The sequence below is a fragment of the Penaeus monodon genome, chromosome 28 (assembly GCF_015228065.2).
Source record: "Penaeus monodon isolate SGIC_2016 chromosome 28, NSTDA_Pmon_1, whole genome shotgun sequence".
Taxonomy (NCBI): domain Eukaryota; kingdom Metazoa; phylum Arthropoda; class Malacostraca; order Decapoda; family Penaeidae; genus Penaeus; species Penaeus monodon.
Window position 1 is genome coordinate 28,736,783 of NC_051413.1, and position 457 is coordinate 28,737,239.

The following is a 457-nucleotide window of genomic DNA, read 5'->3' on the forward strand; positions in this document are numbered from 1 at the left end:
TGGACATCGTGAATGAAAGGAGCCCAAGAAAATATAACCATACCGATCAAAACGACGGTTGACATTTCCATCAGTTTCCTCCTATGGATACATGTCTTGACGAGTCTCCAGTTATCTTATTAGTGACGTTTATTTTCTTCGTCTCTTTTGACAAGAGTTTGGTTTTTATCACTGGCTGAAGGGTTTCTAGACGCTGCTTTACTTCCGTGACTTCTGACAACCGGGAATCATAGAGAAGAATGGCCTCACATTTAGCTAGATCCTCCGTCAAGTTCTGGAAAAGAGAAATTGTTTAAATCATATTTCTGTCTGAGGATTCAAGGTGTAATTCTGTCCTACATGTAAAAATATAACGAGACAGATTTATAGTCATTCCAGGGGCATAATTTGGAGGGGGTGTTGATTACCCTTCTCTAGTTCTGACTTGCCCCCTCTCCCCAAGGCTCGTACTCTCACG

The 457-nt window shown here is 41.6% G+C and overlaps 1 protein-coding gene across 1 annotated transcript in view; it reads right to left on the reverse strand.

Moving 5' to 3' along the window:
* The window catches only part of LOC119591472, a gene marked incomplete at its 5' end in the record, with an annotated part of 12,870 nt that overhangs the window by 657 nt on the left and 11,756 nt on the right, over positions 1-457 (reverse strand). The window contains 1 exon segment of the mRNA XM_037940212.1: positions 1-274. Coding sequence (XP_037796140.1) covers positions 71-274 — 204 coding nt within the window. The 3' untranslated portion in view covers positions 1-70.